The following is a 22,575-nucleotide window of genomic DNA, read 5'->3' as shown; positions in this document are numbered from 1 at the left end:
GTAGTGCTTATGAAGCCTTTAAGAATATGTTATAAAGCCCTTGTAACTTTCTGTTTAAATAGGACAAATGTGTTTATTTCACTGTGGAAAATTATGGAGTAGCCATATGCCTAGGAAACTAGTGACACAGACCCTGTGGCCAGATGTGTGTGTCCTCCTCATTGTTTACTTCATTAGCTACTAGTTGTACCCAGGCTGCCTCATTAGGGTCAATTTCTGTGTGTCTTACAAAGTGCACTAAAAGCAACCCATTAGAACATAAACATGACACAAATGAGCTGCACTTTCAAGGCTTGGTATAGTACACGTTTAGGAGCTAAATGGGTGATTAGAGCCGAGATAATAGCCATCTAGGTGACATGGGGTCCCAGCCATGATGCTCACCTAGCAAAACAGAACATATCAGCCCCTGTTCGATGAAACTAGTCAAGACAAGTGGTTAGTTCTATATTTATCTTCAGTTTCCCCTCCAATGCCTTTCACACTAGCAGTGTGGTTTGACGTCAGCCAAACCCGTCATTGCTTTCAGAAGACCTCCACCTAAGTGCTGCAAATCGAATGAGCCTCGATCAAGCGTATAAATTGTGTCTCCATATGGACATAAGCTACCTGATTGCCGAGATAAGGAAGGTTGCTGTAAAGTCAATGGATTGGTTGTATGGTAACTCTGGAATAGCTTTTTGGCTTGGATATTATTGTAAAAAAAACTATGGTAAAACACATTGACCACAGACTGAAAAGTGATGGAATATGTGAAATTAGGATTTATGTTTACCAAGAATTTGAGGCTGTGTGCTGTGTTGTCTTTTATCATTTAAAACCGGCAAAATCTTACCTATCATTAGAAGGACCAATGAATTCTTATAAAAGCTGATGTTGACTCTTTCGTAACTATTTTATTTGTATTTATTTAACCTTTATTTAAGTAGACAAGTCAGTTAAGAACAAATTCTTACTTACAATGACGGCCTACCCCGGCCAAACTCTAACCCGGACAACGCTGGGCCAATTGTGCGCCGCCCTATGGGACTCCAATCACGGCCGGTTGTGATACAGCCTGGAATTGAACCAGGGTCTGTAGTGAAGCCTCTAGCACTGAGATGCAGTGCCTTAGACTGTTGTGCCACTCGGGAGCCTGACAAGGGTCACATTTTGAAAGAATGTAGTTTTTCCATCCACAAGGAGCATTCAAGAGGCAACTTATTAAGGGATGGATCGAAATGTACAGGATGCTTACCTGGAGGAAAATGGGGAAGTTTCATGCTTTTTCAATTTCAGTCTATTCCAGGGGAGGGTCATGCCATTTGTAATTGATTGCATTTCTATATTTCTCAGAATTTGTTGCTTATTAGGCTATATATCAATGTGTGCCTGAGGCCGCCCCTCATCTCTAATTCTCAGCTGAGCGCGCAATATCAAGTGTGCCTATAGGCTATTTAGTGTGGTCTCAATCAAATTATCCATAGCCTATAGGCTATAAGCTATGAAGTGCATGATCAGTGAAGGGCAGCGCAAAGTTATATTTCTAAGATAGGCTATACTGTAGGTTAGTCAACTATGTTCTGTTCAGAAACTAAAAAGGTTCCGATTATATAAAGTGATCTATAACAGTATTTCCAGCAGCCCTTTACATTTGGTGCAAGAGAAGAGCTAAGGAGACGGTTATTCAGATTCAGATGTATTTCTCCTGTAAGGAAAGCGAACACGTTCAAAGCTTCCTACTCGCAATGCCAGAACAAAACCAACCCTCAATGCCAACATTACATGTCAAATTGTTGGCATGTAATATCTGCTGCCTTCAATACTGTGAACCATCAGATCCTCCTCTCCACCCTCTCCGAGTTGGGCATCTCCGGCGCGGCCCACGCTTGGATTGCGTCCTACCTGACAGGTCGCTCCTACCAGGTGGCGTGGCGAGAATCTGTCTCCGCACCACGTGCTCTCACCACTGGTGTCCCCCAGGGCTCTGTTCTAGGCCCTCTCCTATTCTCGCTATACACCAAGTCACTTGGCTCTGTCATATCCTCACATGGTCTCTCCTATCATTGCTATGCAGACGACACACAATTAATCTTCTCCTTTCCCCCTTCTGATAACCAGGTGGCGAATCGCATCTCTGCATGTCTGGCAGACATATCAGTGTGGATGACGGATCACCACCTCAAGCTGAACCTCGGCAAGACGGAGCTGCTCTTCCTCCCGGGGAAGGACTGCCCGTTCCATGATCTCGCCAACACGGTTGACAACTCCAAGAACCTTGGCGTGACCCTGGACAACACCCTGTCATTCTCCACTAACATCACGGTGACCTGATCCTGTAGGTTCATGCTCTACAACATTCGCAGAGTACGACCCTGCCTCACACAGGAAGCGGCGCAGGTCCTAATCCAGGCACTTGTCATCTCCCGTCTGGATTACTGCAACTCGCTGTTGGCTGGGCTCCCTGCCTGTGCCATTAAACCCCTACAACTCATCCAGAACGCCGCAGCCCGTCTGGTGTTCAACCTTCCCAAGTTCTCTCACGTCACCCCGCTCCTCCGCTCTCTCCACTGGCTTCCAGTTGAAGCTCGCATCCGCTACAAGACCATGGTGCTTGCCTACGGAGCTGTGAGGGGAACGGCACCTCCGTACCTTCAGGCTCTGATCAGGCCCTACACCCAAACAAGGGCACTGCGTTCATCCACCTCTGGCCTGCTGGCCCCCCTACCTCTGCGGAAGCACAGTTCCCGCTCAGCCCAGTCAAAACTGTTCGCTGCTCTGGCACCCCTATGGTGGAACAAGCTCCCTCACGACGCCAGGACAGCGGAGTCAATCATCACCTTCCGGAGTCACCTGAAACCCCACCTCTTTAAGGAATACCTAGGATAGGATAAAGTAATCCTTCTAACCCCCCCCTATAAAATTTAGATGCACTATTGTAAAGTGGTTGTTCCACTGGATATCGTAAGGTGAATGCACCAATTTGTAAGTCGCTCTGGATAAGAGCGTCTGTTAAATGACTTAAATGTAAATGTAAATGTAAATTCACTGCCAAACATTGCCTGGACAAATATTCTTGAAAAAATGACATTAAAGCCTTTTGGGTCAGTTTAAATTAGCAGTGGCTTTTGAAATACATCTGAACCGTGGAGCACAGTCTCCCCTGGCCACATAGAATACTTTCAGGGTGTCACACCCTGATCTGTTTCGCCTGTCCTTGTGATTGTCTCCACCCCCCTGCAGGTGTCGCCCATCTTCCCCATTATCCCCTGTGTATTTATACCTGTGTTCTCTGTTTGTCCATTGCCAGTTCATCTAGTGTGCCTTAACCTGTTGTTGCCTGCCTTGGCCTGCTGTTGTCTGCCCCTGTTGCTATAATAAACATTGTTACTTCAACAGTCTGCATCTGGGTCTTACCTTGATCCCTGATACAGGGTAAGTGAAAAATATTGGAAAGTGAAGATATTCTTTGCTGAAGCCATATAATATCCTCTTTGTAAGGTCTAGAAAGATGCTTCAGAAATCGATGAAGTCTTTATGCATGTTCTACTGTAGAAAGCCTTGATAAAGTGTTTGTTTCAAATGAGACCCTGTTTTGAAGTGTTGAGTCCAGCTTGTAAAAAACATAACCAAACAGAATTATGTCTGATTGTGTAGAGTCAATCAGGTTGGCAGAAGAATCTATGCTGCTGAAAGATTTATCATAGTCTGCATTTGCCCTTAAACGAAAAGAAAAAAAAACGAGAAAAAAAACGACATGTTTAGAGAGGGATACTTGGTGGAGGAGAGGACAGACTTTATCACTCACATTTTAGATGGATTATTGCAAGATTGTTTTGGATTATGGTTGTTTAGGCCAATGTTTTAGCCCAGGAGATCGACCTGGGGCATGGGGGGGAACTGTTCTCTTCAAGTGATACATTTATTTTATTTCCAACTGCTGTCCCCATCTGTCCTCTCTGACTGGTTCTGTACTGACTTCATTAAATGTTTTACTAAATCACACAGAAAGTAAATTCTCATTGCGTTTGTAAATGGCTGCCAGGATGCCATTTAAGGCCACTCTAACATGCACTGATGACCTTGGAGCATCTGTTAGTTGGAAGACAGACCAGGCCTGCTGATGATAATGTCCCTGTGTTAATATTCATTAGGAGGGGATGGCACCGTACCTGGCAATGGCATTCAGTCTCTGTGGGTGTTCTGCAGTTGGTCCTGGCCTGCTCAGCTGTCCCATTTGCTTGACTGTGTACCCGTGGTTCAGATTTGCTCATTTGAATCAATATAGCTGGCCATACATTTTAGAGAGCGTTCACTCTAACATGTACCGACGCCTCACTGACATGGCCACATGCTTTGTTTTTCTCAGTGCGGAACCACTGGCGTCTATTCATGGATGCCAAGGGAAGCCAAGCTTTCCCTTCAATTTGCAAGAGGCTGAATGTATCTCACCGGAGAAAGCATCCGAGCGAGCGAAACAGCGCCCCTCTGTATGTGTAGGCCATATATCTGATGCTGTCTGGTCAAAAAGAGTATAACATTTACTGCCTGTAGCATTGAATGCAATGGAAATCTGCGAGAATTTGGCCTCACTTGATAAAAAAACAGTACAAAATAATAGCCAATTAGCATTGAGCTAAACTGAGTGAGCTCAACTGTGAATGGTCCTGGCGGACTAAAAAACAGTGTCAATGGAATTGGCTTCAATCACATTAAGAGCCAAATGTCATTGACAGAAACAACTTGGATTATTGCCTCTCATTGTGTTGTTGTCCTCCGGTGACTAGCTAGCTAAAATGGGCCCTTTCCTAAATTACCCATGGATGGAGATAAGGATTTGGACTTGTGGTTTTGCCTAATTCTCTGTACTGGCCAATGATTATAACGGTGATTCTGATCCAACCATGAATTCATACATTGTACCCCTGGCCTGAGAGGATGGAAGTTCAAATGTAGCTACATGTAGAAGGCTAGCTGGTTAACTAGCTGGCTCATTGTTGCCCATGAAAGAAAGTTAGGCTAGCGAGCAAGCATTTTAGCCAGGTACCCTAGGACAACAAAAAAATACTGTATGACAGTCATAGACCGTTTCATCAACATGTTTCATCAACATGAGAGGATGGCATTGGATTTCTCTACAAGTAGTGTAAGTCAACATGTTTTTTCTACTTGCATGAATGCACACACACACACCACACTCTCTCTCAGAAATCAGAACCATGGACAGCCACATCATATTTAGCTTACGTTGATTGGACAAAATTGTTTTTAATATCTTTTAGTTTTCACCGTGTTAGACTGAGCATAGGTGATGTTGAAATGGGGCTGGAATAGTGGAGGCAGCTCCTGTTTTCTTTGAGACTTGAGGTAACTCTCCGTGGTGGTAAATCAATAGTTGTTCAGTAGTCGGAAAATGTCGGAAACATTAACTTGCTTGATAATGCTGTAGGTCATGTAACTGTTATATGCAATATGCTTTGTGGACTTCACCGACAGAGGTTGCTCTCCGGTTTTGTAATGAAACAAAGGTGAGGTTTAAGTTATTCTACCACTGTATCTTCTTATTGTCTCAGCCTTAGGCCTACATATCAAGGTCGCAAGGCATATGAATTAACAGGTTATAGAGCAAACGACGCAAATATCACAATACATAGGTTGTAATATGGCTTTTTTGGGGGAGGGGCTTGGCTTCACCAGTGATTTATTTATTTTTTACCCATGCACCGCTACTGCACGGAACATAAACATCACTGTTCACATCAATCCACAATCACAGATTATTGTGAAATAGACACATATCTTATTGGAAATTCATGAAAGGCACACAATTATATATATGTTTTTGTATTCAGTGAATTTTAATCACAGATAAAGACAGTAGGTTACTTAAGACAGAAACGATACGAGGGAGGTTGGTGGACGAGGATGAATAGACGGATGGGCATATAACATCTAGCAACCAAAAGATTGCATGTTCGAATCTCATCACTGATAACTTTTTCATTTTAGCTAATTAGCAACTTTGTAACTACTTCCTACTTTTTATCTACTTTGTAACTACTTAGCATGTTATCTAACCCTTCCCCTAACCCTAACCTTAACCATTTAACTCCTTAGCTAGCATGTTAGCTAACCCTAACTTTGACCCGTAAACCTAACCTTAACCCCTAACTTGATAGTGTGTTGGTTTATATAAAGGTCCTTCACATTCTCCCTTTTTCAATTTCTGTGTCTCTCTCGCTCTCTTTCATCAGAGTGCCACAAACTCCCTGGAGATGTCCATGAGAATACATGTCTCATGAATAACACATTAACAAATACTGTAAACATCATTCTCAAATGCTCCTCATGAAAAAGCTGGTATGTATGGTAATGGCTGTCTCGCGAAGAGAGTAATGTCTTGACAATATGAGCTACTGGACAATGTTATAAGAGGTATTGTACTAGGTACAATATACGTGTATTCTTCCTAGAATTCCTTATCTAAATCTTCAACTGTATCATGTTGTATTCTTCACAGATAAAGCACAGTGTAAACTTAGCATCAAATAAAGCTTGTGCCCTGTTGAAATAAACAGATTGGAACTTTCAATGGCTGGTTATTACAAAAGGCCTTATGGTCCAACTTCTGTCGAAACCCTGTCTGTGGAAGATGGGGGTTACATGTATGTTTTCCTTACATCCAATATCTGTGAATATGGTCTGACTACCACATGGAATGTTGATCTCCCAATCGGGACTCCCCACGAAGAAGTAATAGAGAAAGTTAATTTCCCCAGAAACCATGTGTGAGATGGCCACAAAGTGACTCGCAATGTTTTGATGGGCTAAAGAACAATGTCCATGGACACGTTCATTCTAGGAACGGAGCAGGCTTTGCTGACACTAGGAGAACGAGGGAAGGGTTCTTGGAAATGGCCGTTTCATCCCTATTACATTCTGTCATTCATGCTGAATTCTATTGAGGCTTAATCGAATCAAATAGGGGAAAAATCAATGTCAGGCCTCTGAATCCCCAGCACAATTATTTACATAACACTGACATTTACAGAGGGACATTTTTCTAGTGTTGATTTGTCTGCGTATGTGTGTTTGCGTGTGTGTGAACGGTTGAAGGGTGTTAGAGAACCATGCTGGGTCAACCAGCAGGCGCAGGTGCCGCTCATTGGCCAGGGGGGAATTAACACTGAGCAGGTCCAGCCAGGCAAATAGCCCCCTGGATCTACTATGCCAACAGGCATCTGGATTCCAATCGCCTGTTCACACACAAATAGTCAGATAGTGGCCGCAGAATCATAGCACGTTATATTTATTAAATTTTTTACTAGACTACCTACACTGCAATACAGTATTATTTGATTCCTCCTACAGTGTGTCTTAATTGTTCTATTTAAAATAATATTTTCAACAATTTATGTTCTGAGCTTCCCCAAAATGTTGTACAACAATGTTAGTGCATTTCATCATTTTAATGGAAATGTGTTTTATTTTGGCTTCAAGTTCCAAATCTTAGACTGCATCCAAAAGCTAAAAGTTTACCAACTGGTGTAGTGGGATTACACAGGTTTTGCTTGCTGGAAGTAATCCTACCTTTGCATTCTGACATGGATTAATATAACTGTTATACTGAGTGCCCTTAAGAGCTGGGGCAGTGCATTAATAGATGGACTCTTCGGCTTGTTCTGAAAGGGCGGGGAGTCTTTTACCTGATGAAGTGTGTTAAGTTGCACCAGTTCTGGGGATCCACGTGGTCCATCTTTCGCTTGAATTCCTCCCCACACACCTCCATCTCCCACAGTAGCTGGGTCTCGTTGCACAGAGCCACACTAGGCCTTCGTGGTATAGACTCAACATTGATATTCTCTGTGGCTGCAAGACATAAAAAGGTCCAAATTAGAAGGGAAAAAAACACAACCTTTAATGTTCCACAGTAGTATTAGGGTTGTCTTCATTAGGGAAAGCGACAGAAAAAGTACTACAACTGAAAATGTGGTGTTTCTTAATGGGTGAATATACTGTAACTGAATCTATTATTACAAAAAGTGGCTATAACTTCTGGCACAGGGTAAGTCAGAAGTAAGGACTGTACATTTTATCAATTTTGCCAAATATTATTGGCACAAGGTTAAAAACGATTTCTTGTAAAAAGTAGTGCATTTGTAAGCCGTGCTGCACAGTGTTTCATGTCTTCAAAAGGAGATGTAAGCTAAACCTCCTTACCTGACAATCCTCTTGTCATCCAAGAGTTCACTGTCAAAGACAAAATCACACAGAAACATGAAACAGAGTTACTGGTCATGACAAGTCTCAGTTATGCTTGATTACATGTAGAACCATCATTAAACGCTGTTGACAAAACACAACTGAAACCTATGCGGAACTTTTAACATAAAACTTACCATTTGACCAGGTGGCCATTCAATTTACAATTCCAAACACATCCTGGCAAAAAAATTAAATAATGAATCCTCAGTTCATGTAACAGTGGTTTGAGCATGGTTGACTAAATTAAGCTTAGAATAACCGTCATTAAGGAGTTTTCTGGTACAAATGCCAAGCTGTCAGCTGTTGGTGCTGCTGGGTTATTATAATGTTGAAGCTGAGGAGAGGGCAATAGCTAGTACCCTTTTCACATTATCGTGTCGACCTGAACCAAACCGTGCTGGCAAAGATATTTACTTTCACATTGTCCTTTTCAGCAGGATTCCAGCAACTAACCAAGGACAGCTCAGTACAGTTCGGTTTGCTCTGCTTGGTTTCGGCTCAGTATTGTGAAAAGCTCTTAACTTAACTATATATATAGTACCAGTCAAAAGTTTGGACACACCTACTCATTCAAGGGTTTTTCATTATTTTTACTATTTTTTACATTGTAGAATAATAGTGAAGACATCAAAACTATGAAATAGCACATGGAATCATATAGTAACCAAAAAAGTGTTACACAAATCTAAATACAGTTGAAGTCGGAAGTTTACATACACTTCTACAATGTAGAAAATAGTAAAAATAAAGAGAACCCCTTGAATGAGCAGGTGTGTCCAAACTTCTGACTGGTACTGTGTGTGTATATATATATATGTACACTGCTCAAAAAAATAAAGGGAACACTTAAACAACACAATGTAACTCCAAGTCAATCACACTTCTGTGAAATCAAACTGTCCACTTAGGAAGCAACATGTCACGACTCCTGCCGATGGTGACTCCTCTCCCTGTTCGGGTGGCGCTCGGCGGTCGTCGTCACCGGCCTACTAGCTGCCACCGATCCCTTTTTCCCTTTTCTGTTGGTTTTGTCTTTGTCTTGGTTTCACCTGTGTATTATTAATGATTAGTTGGGTATTTAAGCCCGTTTCCCCACCTGTTCTGTGTGCGGGCTTATTTCTGTCTTTCACTGTGTTTTATGTAGCGGAACGTGTTTTTGGATCCTTGTGTTTTTTGATTACACCCAGTTGTTGTTCTTGGGTGTATACTCTCTTTGACGGTGCATTTATTAAAGCACGATAGCAAACGCTCTTGTTTCCTGTGCCTGACTCCACACCCACTACATCAAGCGTTACAGAAGCCCGCACCTTTAAGTATGGAGTCAGCAGGAGCAGCCGCCACCCCTCTCCCCTCTATGGAGGAACGGGTCCTCCACCACACCACCATACTCCATCGAATCGGGTCAGCGATGGACCAAATGATGGAGAGGATGGCCCGATGGGAGAGGAGTGGTCTCCTCTCTTCACCTCCGACTCACCAGATGAGTTCACCTACTCCGCTCCTTCCTACGTCTGGTTCTGGTGCATTAAGTCTTGCGCTCCCGAGGGAGTATGATGGAGCAGCAGCGGGGTGCCAGGGGTTTTTGCTGCAGATTGACCTGGCTACCGTGAGGCCGACTCCCTCGGGAGAGGAGAGTGTGAGCCTCCTCGTCTCCTGCCTGACGGGGCGAGCGTTGGAATGGGCCAACACTGTCTGGAACAGCCCCAACTCAGCGAGAGAGAACTACCCTGAGTTCACCTGCCGTTTCCGGGCCGTATTCGATCACCCTCCAGAAGGCCGGGCGGCGGGTGAGCGACTGTTTTATCTCAGGCAGGAGACGAGGAGCGCGCAAGACTTCGCTCTGGAGTTCCGGACCTTGGCTGCGGGGACCGGGTGGAACGACAGGGCCCTAGTAGATCATTACCGGTGCAGTCTCCGGGAGGACGTCCGCAGGGAGCTAGCGTGTCGGGACACTACACTCTCCCTGGATGAACTGATTGACATGTCAATCCGACTGGACAATCTGCTGGCTGCCCGCGGGCGTTCAGAAAGGGTCCTGTCAGTTCCACCTCCTAGCCCTCCCGCGCCCATTCCCATGGAGCTAGGAGGGGCTGCATCTAAGGGAACCGGAGGAGGGCGCTCCTCCTGCACCAATTGTGGTCGCCGAGGACACACGGTCGGCCGGTGCTGGGGGGGTCCCTCTGGGAGTCGAGAAGGCAGGCAGAACACTCCTCGTTCACCCCAGGTGAGTCAGCACCAAAGTCACCCAGAACCCTCTGTTGGTCATATGTTTGTTTTAATTTTTTTTCTTGATTTTTTTTCCCCTGTTCCCAGCATAAGGCGCTAGTCGATTCAGGTGCAGCGGGGAACTTTATGGATCGCGGACTCGCCCTCAAGATGGGAGTTACACTCATACCGTTAGATTCCCCCTTCCCCGTGCACTCCTTAGATAGCCGGCCATTAGGGTCAGGACTGGTCAGGGAGACCACGGTACCACTGGACATGGTAACACAGGGGAATCATAAGGAGCGAATTAGTTTCTTCCTTATCGATTCACCTGCGTTTCCAGTGGTGCTGGGGGTGCCTTGGCTGGCCAGTCACAATCCCAAGATTTTGTGGAAACGGGGTTCTCCAGGGGTGGTCAGAGGAGTGTTCAGGTAGGTGTCTGGGAGTTTCCATCTGTGCCACGTCGGTGGAGAGTCCGGACCAGGTTTCCACTGTGCGCATTCCCCCTGAGTATGCCAATTTGGCTCTCGCCTTCTGTAGGAAGAAGGCGACTAAATTACCACCCCATCGACAGGGGGATTGTGTGATAAACCTCCAGGTAAACGCTGCACTTCCCAAGAGTCATGTGTACCCATTGTCCCAGGAGGAGACGTTGGCTATGGAGACATATGTCACGGAATCTCTGAGACAGGGGTTCATTCGGTCCTCCATCTCACCCGTCTCCTCGAGTTTCTTTTTCATGAAGAAAAAGGGGGAGGTCTGCGTCTGTGCATTGATTATAGAGGTCTCAATTCCATCACAGTGGGGTTCAGTTACCCACTACCTCTCATCGCTACAGCGGTGGAATCATTTCACGGAGCGCGTTTTTTCACGAAACTGGATCTCAGGAGCGTGTATAATCTGGTGCGTATTCGGGAGGGAGACGAGTGGAAAACCGCATTCAGTACCACATCGGGCCACTATGAGTACCTCGTCATGCCGTATGGGTTGAAGAATGCTCCAGCCATCTTTCAATCCTTTGTGGACGAGATTCTCAGGGACCTGCATGGGCAGGGCGTGATAGTGTATATCGACGACATCCTGATTTACTCCGCCACCCGCGCCGAGCATGTGTCCCTGGTGCACAGGGTGCTTGGGAGATTGCTGGAGCATGACCTATACGTCAAGGCTGAGAAGTGTGAGTTCTCCAAACGAGCCATCTCCTTCCTGGGTTATCGCATTTCCACCTTGGGGGTGGTGATGGAGTGTGACCGCGTTAAGGCCGTGCGTAATTGGCCGACTCCAGCCACGGTGAAGGAAGTGCAGCGGTTTTTGGGTTTTGCCAATTACTACCGGAGGTTTATCCGGGGTTTTGGCCAAGTGGCGGCTCCTATTACCTCACTATTGAAGGGGGGGCCGGTGCGTTTGCGATGGTCGACAGAAGCGGACAGGGCTTTCACCCAGTTGAAGGCGCTGTTCACTGATGCGCCTGTGTTGGCGCACCCGGACCCTTCCTTACCATTCATAGTGGAGGTGGACGCGTCCGAGGCTGGGGTGGGTGCCGTGCTATCTTAGCGCTCGGGTACGCCACCGAAACTCCGCCCCTGTGCTTTCTTTTCTAGGAAGCTCAGTCCGGCGGAGCGTAACTATGATGTGGGGGACCGGGAGCTGTTGGCTGTGGTCAGGGCTCTGACAGTGTGGAGACACTGGCTTGAGGGGGCTAGACACCCTTTTCTCATCTGGACTGACCACCGGAACCAGGAGTATATCCGGGCAGCTAGGAGACTGAACCCGCGTCAGGCAAGGTGGGCCATGTTCTTCACCCGGTTCCAGTTCACTATTTCGTATAGACCAGGTTCCATGAACACTAAGGCCGACGCGCTGTCCCGTCTTTATGACACTGAGGATCGGCCCATCGATCCTACTCCAATCCTTCCAGCCTCTAAGCTCGTCGCACCGGTGGTATGGGAGGTGGACGCGGACATCGAGCAGGCGCTACAGTTGGAGCCTGCGCCTTCCAACTGTCCAGCAGGCCGTAAGTACGTTCCGCTTGGTGTCTGTGATCAATTGATTCGATGGGCTCATACGTTACCCTCGTCGGGTCATCCTGGGGTGGCGAGGACAGTGCTAGGCCTTAGGGGGAAGTACTGGTGGCCCACCTTGGCTAAGGACGTGAGGTTTTATGTCTCTTCCTGTTCGGTGTGTGCCCAGAGTAAGGCTCCTAGGCACCTTCCTAGAGGGAAGTTACAACCCCTCCCCATTCCACAGAGGCCGTGGTCTCACCTGTCGGTGGACTTTCTCACCGATCTTCCCCCGTCTCAGGGGAATACCACGGTCCTGGTAGTTGTGGATCGGTTCTCTAAGTCCTGTCATCTCCTCCCGTTGCCCGGTCTCCCTACGGCCCTACAGACTGCGGAAGCTCTATTCACCCATGTCTTCCGGCACTACGGGGTGCTGGAAGACATCGTTTCTGATCGGGGTCCCCAGTTCACGTCCCGTGTATGGAGGGCATTTATGGAGCGCCTGGGGGTCTCGGTCAGCTTGACCTCCGGTTATCACCCCGAGAGCAATGGGCAGGTGGAGAGAGTGAACCAGGAGGTGGGTAGGTTTCTGCGGTCGTACTGCCAGGACCGGCCAGGGGAGTGGTCCAGGTACATACCTTGGGCCGAACTGGCCCAAAACTCACTCCGCCACTCCTCCACTAACATTTCACCATTTCAGTGTGTGTTAGGCTACCAGCCGGTCCTGGCACCGTGGCATCAGAGTCAGACCGAGGCTCCTGCGGTGGAGGATTGTCCCCAGCGCTCCAAGGAGACCTGGAGGGCTGTCCAGGAGGCCCTTAAACAAGCATGGGGATGACAGAAGAGGAGCGCTGACCGCCACCGCAGTGAGGCCCCCGTATTCCAACCAGGGGACAGGGTCTAGCTCTCGACCCGAAACCTGCCCCTTCGCCTGCCCTGCCGGAAGCTGGGTCCGCAGCGTGTAGGGCCCTTCAAAGTCCTGAGGAGGATAAACGAGGTGTGTTACCGATTACAACTCCCTTCGTATTATCGTATTAAACCCTTGTTTCATGTGTCTCTCCTCAGGCCGGGGGTAGCTGGTCCCTTACAAGATTGTGAGGTGCTGGAGGTCCCTCCGCCCCCTCTGGACATCGAGGGGCCCCCGGCGTATACAGTACGTGCCATTCTGGACTCAAGACGCCGGGTGAGGGGCCTGCAGTACCTCGTGGACTGGGAGGGGTACGGTCCGGAGGAGAGGTGCTGGGTGCCGGCGGGGGACATACTGGATCCAGCACTGTTGAGGGATTTCCATCGCCTCCGCCCGGATCGCCCTGCGCCTCGCCCTCCGGGTCGTCCCCGAGGCCGGTGTCGGCGCGGTGCGGGAGCCGCGCGTCAGGGGGGGTACTGTCATGACTTCTGCCGATGGTGACCGCTCGGCGGTCGTCGTCACCGGCCTACTAGCTGCCACCGATCCCTTTTTCCCTTTTCTGTTGGTTTTGTCTTTATTGGTTTCACCTGTGTATTATTATTGATTAGTTAGGTATTTAAGCCCGTTTCCCCACCTGTTCTGTGTGCGGGCTTATTTCTGTCTTTCACTGTGTTTTGTGTAGTGTTTTTGGATCCTTGTGTTTTTTGATTACACCCTGTTGTTGTTCTTGGGTGTATACTCTCTTTGACGGTGCATTTATTAAAGCACGATAGCAAACGCTCTTGTTTCCTGCGCCTGACTCCACACCCACTACATCAAGCGTTACACAACACAATAAATTTCACATGCTGTTGTGCAAATGGAATAGACAACAGGTGGAAATTATAGGCAATTAGCAAGACACCCCCAATAAAGGAGTGGTTCTGCAGGTGGTGACCACAGACCACTTCTCAGTTCCTATGCTTCCTGGCTGATGTTTTGGTCACTTTTGAATGCTGGCGGTGCTTTCACACTAGTGGTAGCATGAGACGGAGTCTACAACCCACACAAGTGGCTCAGGTAGTGCAGCTCATCCAGGATGGCACATCAATGCGAGCTGTGGCAAGAAGGTTTGCTGTGTCTGTCAGCGTAGTGTCCAGAGCATGGAGACGCTACCAGGAGACAGGCCAGTACATCAGGAGACGTGGAGGAGGCCGTAGGAGGGCAACAACCCAGCAGCAAGACCGCTACCTCCGCCTTTGTGCAAGGAGAAGCAGGAGGAGCACTGCCAGAGCCCTGCAAAATGACCTCCAGCAGGCCACAAATGTGCATGTGTCTGCTCAAACGGTCAGAAACAGACTCCATGAGGGTGGTATGAGGGCCCGACGTCCACAGGTGGGGGTTGTGCTTACAGCCCAACACCGTGCAGGACGTTTGGCATTTGCCAGAGAACACCAAGATTGGCAGATTCGCCACTGGCACCCTGTGCTCTTCACAGATGAAAGCAGGTTCACACTGAGCACATGTGACAGACGTGACAGAGCCTGGAGACGCCGTGGAGAACGTTCTGCTGCCTGCAACATCCTCCAGCATGACCGGTTTGGGTCAGTCATGGTGTGGGGTGGCATTTCTTTGCGGGGCCGCACAGCCCTCCATGTGCTCGCCAGAGGTAGCCTGACTGCCATTAGGTACCGAGATGAGATCCTCAGACCCCTTGTGAAACCATATGCTGGTGCGGTTGGCCCTGGGTTCCTCCTAATGCAAGACAATGCTTGACCTCATGTGGCTGGAGTGTGTCAGCAGATCCTGCAAGAGGAAGGCATTGATGCTATGGACTGGCCCGCCCGTTCCCCAGACCTGAATCCAAATGAGCACATCTGGGACATCATGTCTCGCTCCATCCACCAACGCCACGTTGCACCACAGACTGTCCAGGAGTTGGCGAATGCTTTAGTCCAGGTCTGGGAGGAGATCCCTCAGGAGACCATCCGCCACCTCATCAGGAGCATGTCCAGGCGTTGTAGGGCGGTCATACAGGCACATGGAGGCCACACACACTACTGAGCCTCATTTTGACTTGTTTTAAGGACATTACATCAAAGTTGGATCAGCCTGTAGTGTGGTTTTCCACTTTAATTTTGAGTGTGACTCCAAATCCAGACCTCCATGGGTTGATAAATTGGATTTTCATTGATTATTTTTTTGTGTGATTTTGTTGTCAGCACATTCAACTATGTAAAGAAAAAAGTATTTAATAAGATTATTTCATTCATTCAGATCTAGGATGTGTTATTTTAGTGTTCCCTTAATTTTTTTGAGCAGTGTGTATATATATATATATATATAAAATTGAAGTCGGAAGTTTACATACACTTAAGTTGGAGTCATTAAAACTCGTTTTTCAACCTCTCCACAAATTTCTTGTTAACAAACTATAGTTTTGGCAAGTCAGTTAGGACATCTACTTTGTGCATGACACAAGTAATTTTTCCAACAATTGTTTACAGACAGATTATTTCACTTATAATTCACTGTATCACAATTCCAGTGGGTCAGAAGTTTACATACACTAAGTTGACTGTGCCTTTAAACAGCTTGCAAAATTCCAGATAATGACGTCATGGCTTTAGAAGCTTACGATAGGCTAATTGACATCATTTGAGTCAATTGGAGGTGTACCTGTGGATGTATTTCAAGGCCTACCTTCAAACTCAGTACCTCTTTGCTTGACATCATGGGAAAATCTAAATAAATCAGCCAAGACCTCAAATTGTAGACCTCCGCAAGTCTGGTTCATCCTTGGGAGCAATTTCCAAATGCCTGAAGGTACCACGTTCATCGGTTCAAACAATAGTACGCAAGTATAAACACTATGGGACCACGCAGCTGTCATACTGCTCAGGAAGGAGATGCGTTCTGTCTCCTAGAGATGAATGTACTTTGGTGCAAAAAGTGCAAATCAATCCCAGAACAACAGCAAAGGACCTTGTGAAGATGCTGGAGGAAACAGGTACAAAAGTATCTATATCCACAGTAAAATGAGTCCTATATCAACATAACCTGAAAGGCCACTCAGCAAGGAAGAAGCCACTGCTCCAAAACTGCCATGAAATTTCCAATGCACCCAGGGACCGCTGAAAGAGAGCAGAAGACACCGCTCAGCTGAGTGGAACAGTGTTTCAAGACACGACCACTTACGTTATCAGGCCCCGGCCTCTTTCGTGCTCTTTTGCTTTTGAACACGCGTGCTCTTGGTTGCCATGACATCCTTTTCCAGACGAGCCAGGGCAGCGGGGGTGACCCCTGTTTCAAAGCGGGTGAAGAGCTTGTTTAGTTCATTGGCTGTAGAGAGGCACACCCTCTCATCCAGGCAGGGATCAATACGTTGCCTACTTTTTGAATGGGGAGTTTGCCGTATTCTTAATGCTCAATCAGGCAGACTGAGAGTCTCCCTGTAACTTTATCTGTTGCACCTTGTCCTTTTACTGGAATCTCGCCTTTTTTTATCTCTTTCTTCACCTCTCTCTGTACCTCTCTTTTTTGAGTGGATTCCCAGAGGCAACCACCTGTTTCTTCTTATTAAGCACCACTTTCAATTCTTTGGTCACCCATGGTTTGTTGTTAGGAAATATCTTACATGTTTTTTTGGAAATCACCAAATCAACACAGAATTCAATATAGCCAATATAGCCATCCCTGCAATTGATCAATACTGTCATTGTCCCACACCTGTATTTGTTTTTCCACCACCTCCCTTTTGAGTAACTGTCTATAAGTTGGTCGTAGAAGACCAGTATTATGATCTGGATGAATACACTTTGGAGACCGAGCCATAACATAAGTCAATGATCTTATGTTTTCCTTGTTAGACAAGTCACATACTGGGTGTAAGTACTCAAATTGCGCTTAAGAGTATAGCTGTTGAAATCCCCCATTGGGGGCATCGGGGAAAATCACATCAAGCTCTTGAGTGAGGTTAAAAATTATGTTAGCTGCATTGACACTGTTTACTCTTGGATGGATATAAACAACTGTCAGAAAATGCTGGGGGAACTCACAGGGGAGGTAGAAGGGGCGTAGTGACACTCATAGTAGCTCTGTATCAGGAGTGCAGATTGTTTTCCTGACAATCGTAGTTTTACACCATCTATCATTCATCAGAACACAGACTCTGCCTCCGTGCTCCTTGCCAGAAGCTTCACTGTCTCTGTCCATACGAGTGATGGTGAATACGTTAGGGTTGACTTCAGAGTCGGGCACCGCCTCCGACAGCCAAGTTTCAGAAAAGGCCATCACACAGGCCTCCCTGTATTAATATAGATACTGTGAGTTTGCCCACAATTCGTAAATTTTTCCCTTAAGCGATTGGACATTGGAGAGCAGGATAGTTGGAAGCGGAATCTTTGTTTTGTTCCTTCTCAACCTCTGCCGCACACCGCCTTTCCTGCCCCTTTTCCTCTTCCTACTTAATAGTCCTTCACCCAGGTTGTTTTGTCTCATGATCTCTGCAGGTATGTCCCCTTTGATCTGTTGTCCCGAACGTGAGTTATTACATTGTAAGTGTTTCTGCTGTTGTGGATGTGTGGTGCCGCCAACTTTCTCATAGATTCGCATGCTGTTTCAGGTACCAGCAAAGGGAATCCAAGTAGGAGAATAATCCACTGTACGCACTTCATGTCGCACTACCGTAGCCTAATCGGTAATCCGATGCAACATAAAACATTATTAAACTACTAAAAGCAAAGCAACAAAAACGGATGAGTTTAAACAACGAACAAGGAACAAATGCTGTAGGGCACAATTGGACAGGACAGGACAGGATAGGATAGGAGGTGGAACAATTCTCTGAGCTTTTAGTGCAGTGTTTCTCAAACCTCTCCTTGGGGAGCCCCAGATGTTTCACAATTCTGTTGTAACCCTGAACTAGCACACAAGATTTAACTAGACAAGGGCTTGATGATTAGCTGACGAGTTTAATTATGTGACAGAGTGGAAATCCACAACCCTCTGCACCGTAACACAACATAGTCCAGAAGCACCTTCTGGTTGTGGGGAGATGGTACTTGTAGGTCTCAGGAAGACCGTAGCGTTTCCCTTAACCATCCTCTACACTAGCTCTGGGAATAGATCAAATACATGTGGCGGGAATCCCTGAGGAGAGGTTTGAGAAATGCTGCTTAGCGGGCATACTCTACCACAGCACAGCACAGACAGACAGAGAGGGAGGCAAGTCGATATGGCGCAGCGTGAAACCCCCAGTCCGACTCCATGCAGTGTCTGTTGTTTGGCGCTGGTGCTGGCACTGCCAAGTGTGGGACACACATAATCAATTTTCCATCCTCCGCCCGGACCCAGCTGCTTGTTTGCTTCAATAAGCCTGTGTAGCAATCCTGTTAAGTGGGACAGCTGTCCAAAACTGGAGCACCACTGAAGGACCTACTAGAGAATACACACGTAAACACACACACACTCACACTCTCGCTCATTCGTTTCGTTTTCACCTCAGACTTTCCTTGTCTCACTCTCCCACCATTATCTCCCTATCATAACTACAGTACCTCAATAATACCAGGCAGTAAAATGTTTGTCCTTGTTTTTCCTTGTTTTTCCTTCAAGTGCCAGTCGTAAGCCCCAATTCAAACAATCACAGATAAAGGTAAACCGCACTGCAGGTTCACTTAGAATATCTATGTTGTACCAGAGCTGCTAAGCACATTAAAACAGATATCTTCGTAGACTTTGTCATTGTTCTATATTGAATCGTAACCACAACTGCCCTTAAGAAACAGTCTAAGCATTCTGAGTGAACACAAAGTTTTGATTTTTCCTTCATATGTGATTACAAAAACCATCCTGTTCAGTTCAGTCTCAACCAGGGGATAACTGTTGTTGAGCAGCCAAGTTAAATTTAGCAATTTCTTCCTGCAGGATATGTGTTCAAAGCATAGAGGTCTGTGATTGCTACGCCTGATAAATTCAAACAGTAGCAGGGCATGACGCGAATTCAGGGTTGCGTCACATTTGTTTTTAATGCCAAACCTTCAGTGTTACCCCCCCTCTCTTCCCCTTCCCCCTGCCAAACCTTAAATACTATTTGCATTCCCAGCCTGGCATCAACGCCATGCTAAATATACTTTAGGTATTTCTGAGCACCTCCAAGACGTATCATGGTCTAATCCGCAACAGTCTAGAAATCCAAAGGCTGCATTTTCGTGTCGCGTCGGGGACAACTGTAGCATTTTAGCTAACCTTCCCTAACTATTATTCTAAACATTACCCAATTCACCTAACCTGCTACATAAATTCATCTAACCATGTGTCGTTTAAGTTCTTCTAACATTTGTCGTTAGTTTCCCTAACCGCCACCGTAAATTATCCCCTTAATTCTCCTGCAAGAGTCAACCTGGTCTCAGATAAATAGGTCTGCCAAGAAGGCCTCCAAAATGTATGAAAAATGATTTCATCCAATTCGTATGCTATTGTACAACCAGGAAAGGCGTATCATATACTTTTCTCTCTGCTACCGCACGGCAAGTTGTACCGATGGACCAAGTCTGAAACCAACAGGACCCTGAACAGCTTCTACCCCCAAGCCATGAGACAGTTAAATAGCTACCCAAAATAACTATTTAGCAATCTGCATTGATCGTTTTTGCACTCTTCACATACGCTGCTGCTACTGTTTATTATACCTAGTTAGAGTGCCTTTATAAAGTATTCATACCCCTTGACTTATTACACATTTTGTTGTTACAGCCTGAATTCAAAATGGATTAAATACAGTTTTTTCTCACCCATCTACGCACAGTACCTCATAATGATAAGGTGAAAACATGTTTTAAGAAAATGTTGCACATTTATTGAAAATTAAGTACAGAAATATAAATATTCACACCCCTGAGTCAGTAATTTGTAGAAGCACCTTTGGCAGTGATTACAGCTGTGGGTCTTTCTCGGTAAGTCTCTAAGAGCTTTCCACACCTGGATTGTGCAACATTTGAAAATTCTTCAAGCTCTGTCAAATTGGTTGTTGAGCATTGCTAGACAAACATTTTCAGGTCTTGCCATAGATTTTTGAAGTAGATTTAAGTCAAAACTAACTCGGCCACTCAGGAATATTCACTGTCTTCTTGGTAAGCAACTCCAGTGTACATTTGGCCTTGTGTTTTAGGTTATTGTCCTTCTAAAAGGTGAATTAATCTCCCAGTGTCTGGTGGAAAGCTGAACCCTGTTTTCCTCTAGGATTTTGCCTGTGCTTAGCTCCATCCAGTTTCATTTTCATGCTGAAAAACTCCCCAGCCCTTAAGGATTATAAGCATACCCATAACATGATGCAGCTACCACCATGCTTGAAAATATGGAGAGTGATACTCAGCAATGTGTTGTATTGGATTTGCCCCAAACATAACACTTTGTATTCAGAACAAAAAGGGAATTGCTTTGCCACATTTTTTTGCAGTATTGCTTTAGTGCCTTATTGCAAACTGGATGCATGTTTTTTAAATATTTTCTTCTGTACAGGTTTCCTTCTTTTCACTCTGTCAATTAGGTTAGTATTGGAGTATCTGCAATGTTGTTGATCCGTCCTCAGTTTTCTCCTATCACAGCCATTAAACTCTGTAACTGTTTTAAAGTCACCATTGACCTCATGGTGAAATCACTGAGTGGTTTCCTTCTTCTCTGACAACTGAGTTAGGAAGGACGCTGTCACGTCCTGGCCAGTATATAAAGTTAATTGTTTTGTAGTTTGGTCAGGGCGTGGCAGAGGGTATTTGTTTTATGTGGTTCGGGGTGGTGTGTTTGTGTAAAGGGTGTTTGATTTAGTATTTCCGGGTTTTTGGTTGATGGTCTATGTGTTTGTATTCTATGGTTAGTCTGGTGTGTGTGTTTCTATGTTTGGTTAATTGGGGTTGGGACTCTCAGTTGAAGGCAGGTGTTGTCTATCTGCCTTTGATTGAGAGTCCCATATATTAGGGTGTGTTTGTGTGTGTGATTTGTGGGTGATTGTTCTGTGCTTAGCCGTGTGCCTAGTCAGACTGTTATTGTCGTTCGTTTTTTCGTGTTTGTTATTTTTTTATGTTCATTTTGAGAGTAATTAAAAATCAAGATGAGCATACACGTACCTGCTGCGTATTGGTCCTCCTTCACCGACGACAACCGTGACAGAATCACCCACCACTCAAGGACCAAGCAGCAGAGGAAGGAGCAGAGGGAATTCGAGTTGGACTGGCGGGAGAAGTGGACCTGGGAGGAAATTCTGGACGGGGCCGGACCTTGGCACCAGGCTGGGGATTATCGCCGCCCGCAGTGGGAAATTGAGGCAGCCAAGGCAGAGAGGCGGTGGTACGAGGCCATGGACGCGCTGAAGGAGAAGCACGAGAGGCACCCCCAAGAAAATTTTGGGGGGGCACACGGGTAGTTTGGCTAGGCGTAAGAAGAGCCGGAAGCCAGCTACCCGTGGTTATATGGAGGAGCGTATGGGGTGGAGAGCGCTATGTTTCGCTGAGGAGCGCACTATCTCACCCATACGCACGCACAGTCCGGTGCGCGTTATTCCAGCCCCTCGCAGGTGCCGTGCTAGAGCGGGCATCCAGCCTGGTAGGAGGATGCCTGCGCAGCGCATCTGGTCGCCGGTACGCCTCCGAGGACCAGGCTACCCAACTCCCGCTCTACGCACGGCTACCATCAGGCCCCTGCACAGCCCAGTCTGCCCTGTACGAGCACCCCGTTCGTACAGGGCTACTAGTTCCATCCAGCCAAGGCGGGTTGTGCAGGAGGTAAGATCTAGACCGACTGTGCGCCTCCATAGCCCTGGGTTTCCAGCTCCTGTCTCTCGTGCGGACCCGGAAGTGCGTCAACCCAGTCCGACTCGTCCTGTTCCCGCTCCCCGCACTAGCCTGGAGGTGCGTGTTCATAATCTGGTAAGCCCAGTACCAGCACCACGCACCAGGCTACAAGTGCGTCAACCCAGCCCCGCCAGTCAACAGTCGTCATCAGAGCTGCCCGCCAGTCAACAGTCGTCATCAGAGCTGCCCGCCAGTCAACAGTCGTCGTCAGAGCTGCCCGCCAGTCAACAGTCGTCGTCAGAGCTGCCCGCCAGTCAACAGTCGTCGTCAGAGCTGCGCGCCAGTCAACAGTCGTCGTCAGAGCTGCCCGCCAGTCAACAGTCGTCGTCAGAGCTGCCCGCCAGTCAACAGTCGTCGTCAGAGCTGCCCGCCAGTCAACAGTCGTCGTCAGAGC

The 22,575-nt window shown here is 46.8% G+C and overlaps 1 protein-coding gene across 1 annotated transcript in view; it reads right to left on the bottom strand.

The window, feature by feature from the left end:
* The window catches only part of ramp3 (Receptor activity-modifying protein 3), a 42,743-nt gene that overhangs the window by 1,609 nt on the left and 18,559 nt on the right, over positions 1 to 22,575 (bottom strand). The window contains 2 exon segments of the mRNA NM_001141893.1: positions 7,686 to 7,848; positions 8,200 to 8,229. Coding sequence (NP_001135365.1) covers positions 7,686 to 7,848; positions 8,200 to 8,229 — 193 coding nt within the window.

Source organism: Salmo salar, chromosome ssa19 (genome assembly GCF_905237065.1).
Source record: "Salmo salar chromosome ssa19, Ssal_v3.1, whole genome shotgun sequence".
NCBI lineage: Eukaryota > Metazoa > Chordata > Actinopteri > Salmoniformes > Salmonidae > Salmo > Salmo salar.
The sequence above is the reverse complement of the archived record's forward strand: the minus strand, read 5'-3'. Positions and strand labels throughout refer to the sequence as shown.